The sequence below is a fragment of the Arachis duranensis genome, chromosome 5 (genome assembly GCF_000817695.3).
Source record: "Arachis duranensis cultivar V14167 chromosome 5, aradu.V14167.gnm2.J7QH, whole genome shotgun sequence".
In the NCBI taxonomy this organism is placed as follows: domain Eukaryota; kingdom Viridiplantae; phylum Streptophyta; class Magnoliopsida; order Fabales; family Fabaceae; genus Arachis; species Arachis duranensis.
Window position 1 is genome coordinate 7876004 of NC_029776.3, and position 2447 is coordinate 7878450.

The 2447-nt window shown below is 34.2% G+C and overlaps 1 protein-coding gene across 1 annotated transcript; it reads right to left on the minus strand.

The window, feature by feature from the left end:
- Positions 1-428: 428 nt before the first annotated feature.
- Positions 429-2441, minus strand: LOC107487796 (uncharacterized). The gene is made up of 4 exons (XM_016108493.3): positions 1639-2441; positions 1153-1453; positions 982-1063; positions 429-823 (listed from the first exon to the last, which is right to left on the minus strand). Exons 1-4 carry the CDS (start codon positions 2279-2281, stop codon positions 599-601), a joined length of 1251 nt encoding a protein of 416 aa, XP_015963979.1. The 5' UTR covers positions 2282-2441; the 3' UTR covers positions 429-598.
- Between the last annotated feature and the right edge of the window lie 6 nt (positions 2442-2447).

Below are 2447 nucleotides of genomic sequence, written 5' to 3' on the forward strand. Positions count from 1 at the left end.
ACATACATTTATCTATTTTTATTTTTTCAAATAATAATTTTATAGATACTAACAAGTTAATTACAATAAGATTTAATGATTTCATTAGTTCTTATAAATTTTTTAAATTTTTTATTAAATTTTATAATTGAATTTTTACTAGTTGTCATCTTTTAGCATAAAATATAAAATATTAAAATATTTACTTTTAGAATATTTCATATATCAAACGCAAAAGTAAAATTTTTAAAATTATTATATTTTTTAACAAAAATAGTTTGAGGGGACTTAAATTTATAATTTTTAACTAATATAAAAACTCAATTATAAACTTTTATATTATAAGGACCTAAATAAAAATTTAATAAAACTATAAAAACTAATAGAATAATTAAATCACAAAAAAATCTAAAGTTAAAAATATTATAATTTTTTTTTTTAGAAAATTGAGAATAGTTATAAGAATTTCCCCTCTAATATTAAAATTCTGGTTTCGCCACTGATTGCAATATAAAATAAACTTTGAAAATAAGTTAAATAATGCATCTATACATAATCACTGATTTGGTGATTGATTTTTGGTGTCCCTAGTATTTTTGATATGCATATATGGGGTGAATCAGTCATCATAAGTGCTAAAGCATCTGCTTGGAGACCATAACTGAACATATTTTGGTAATGAAAAAACCTTGAGAGGCTTGGAATTCTGCTTCCCCTGTTGTCCTTGTTCTTGTTTTTGAGGCATTGCCTTTGAGCTTCTCATCTTTTCAGCTTTCATCTGCGCCCTTCTCAGCTTGTTTAGAATCTTATCCATTGATGATGATCTCTTATTTTCCAGTTTCATCTGTATCAAACCTCTTTATCATTAGCGAGAGAAAAGACCTATCTGCATACATTTTGTGAGCCTTCTCTACACAAATTTTATATTGTGTTGAACTAAGGACACACACTGAGAAAGTTCAACTTCAAAGCAACAGATTTTGATGAACTGAAAAACAAAACCTCGAGTTTGCGTATTGCTGCTTCAGCCTTTGCCTTCTGCTGGCTTTCCCATGCAACGATTTTGGCTTCCTCTTTCTGAATCCTGCAATGAAATAGAAGTTCATAGACAGAACAACTAAATTATATGTCTCTAGTTCATTGAATGAAATGAACATAACAATGATGACATACTTGGTTATGTCCATGGTGGACTCTGGAATATCCAAACATGAAGTTTGGATTTCAGTATTACTTTCTTGAAAGGAGTTGAGCTTTGTTGCATGACCTTTAGGCCACCTAATAACAGTGGCCTCACTATCAACCTCAACATCTCTAACCTCTAACTTACCAGAATTTCCATGTTTCTGATCCATGGCTGATATCGGCGATGAATTCGCATCGTCCTCGCTCTCCGGAGGGCTCATCTGGGTACCCTGATCACGTCTTGAGAAAGGTGACATTGTGGGGGTCTCCTCATTCTTAGGGTTCTCATCTGTAAATAAAAGTAACTGAAAACATTTTAAGTATATGCAGATTCTCAGACATCAATATAAACAAGTGAATAAAACTTGGCAAACAGAAGAGCTTTTTGCAATTATAGCTAAGAGCTGGATCCAACAATATGAAATATGCAATTTTGATTGGTAACTAGGCTGCCCAAAAACAAGAAGCACATACCTTGAGAATTAGGCGAAGATGGGTCACATAACAATTGATTCCACATCGGAGCCAGAACACCATTATTGTCATTGAGCACAGAACCAGCAGAATATTGTTGCATAACATTGCCGATGTCGAAACGGGGACCAAAATCATTGTCATGTGCATCAAAATGATGAAGAGAGAGAGCATCTGGTGCCAAGACTCCTGTTGTGAAAGGTGAACCAACCATCAAGTTCCTCACAAGCAAGCCTTGGCGCAGTGGAATTGTAGGTGAATAGTTCGAGTAGTAGGATGATGATGATGTTCCTGGAGGCATAATTGGACCACTCTTTGATTTTGGACGCCTTTGAAGTTGTGATTGTGAATATGAATTTCTGTTGTTGTTGTTGTTGTTGTTGCTGCTGCTGCCATATCCTGAAACTGGGCTACAAATCCATCTCTCAGCATCATCCCATTTAGAAGGCATTGTTCTTCTTCCACTGTTGAATGATGTCAAACCAGAATGCCTTCTGATTCTGCTTGTTTGATTCAACACTACTCTCTCTGAATTCCATCCCTTTTGGCTCCCAATGCTTCTTTCACTATGATTTTGCATATCTGGGCTTAGAAATGAGCCCAGTTTCATGGAGGAACTAGAGCTATTATTACTACTCTTCATGAGAAAAACTAGGGTCAGTTCTTCACTTTCCCTGAAGCTTCATGTTTTTGTTGTTGCCAAGCTCTTAAAGAAGAACCGAGGTAGTACAAATTTGGAATAGGGATTGAGTGAACATGTTTTTGCCTTTTTGGCTCATCAACTACTACTTCATGTACATCTATTTTTA

Bases quoted from the DNA above. Each gene is read 5' to 3' on its own strand.
- LOC107487796 (XM_016108493.3), bottom strand. From the start codon at position 2,281: ATGAAGAGTAGTAATAATAGCTCTAGTTCCTCCATGAAACTGGGCTCA. The intron at 1,064-1,152 runs GTATGTCATCAT...ATTTCATTGCAG, and splicing joins TCCACCATGGACATAACCAA to GATTCAGAAAGAGGAAGCCA. The intron at 824-981 runs GTTTTGTTTTTC...GGTTTGATACAG, and splicing joins CAGCAATACGCAAACTCGAG to ATGAAACTGGAAAATAAGAG.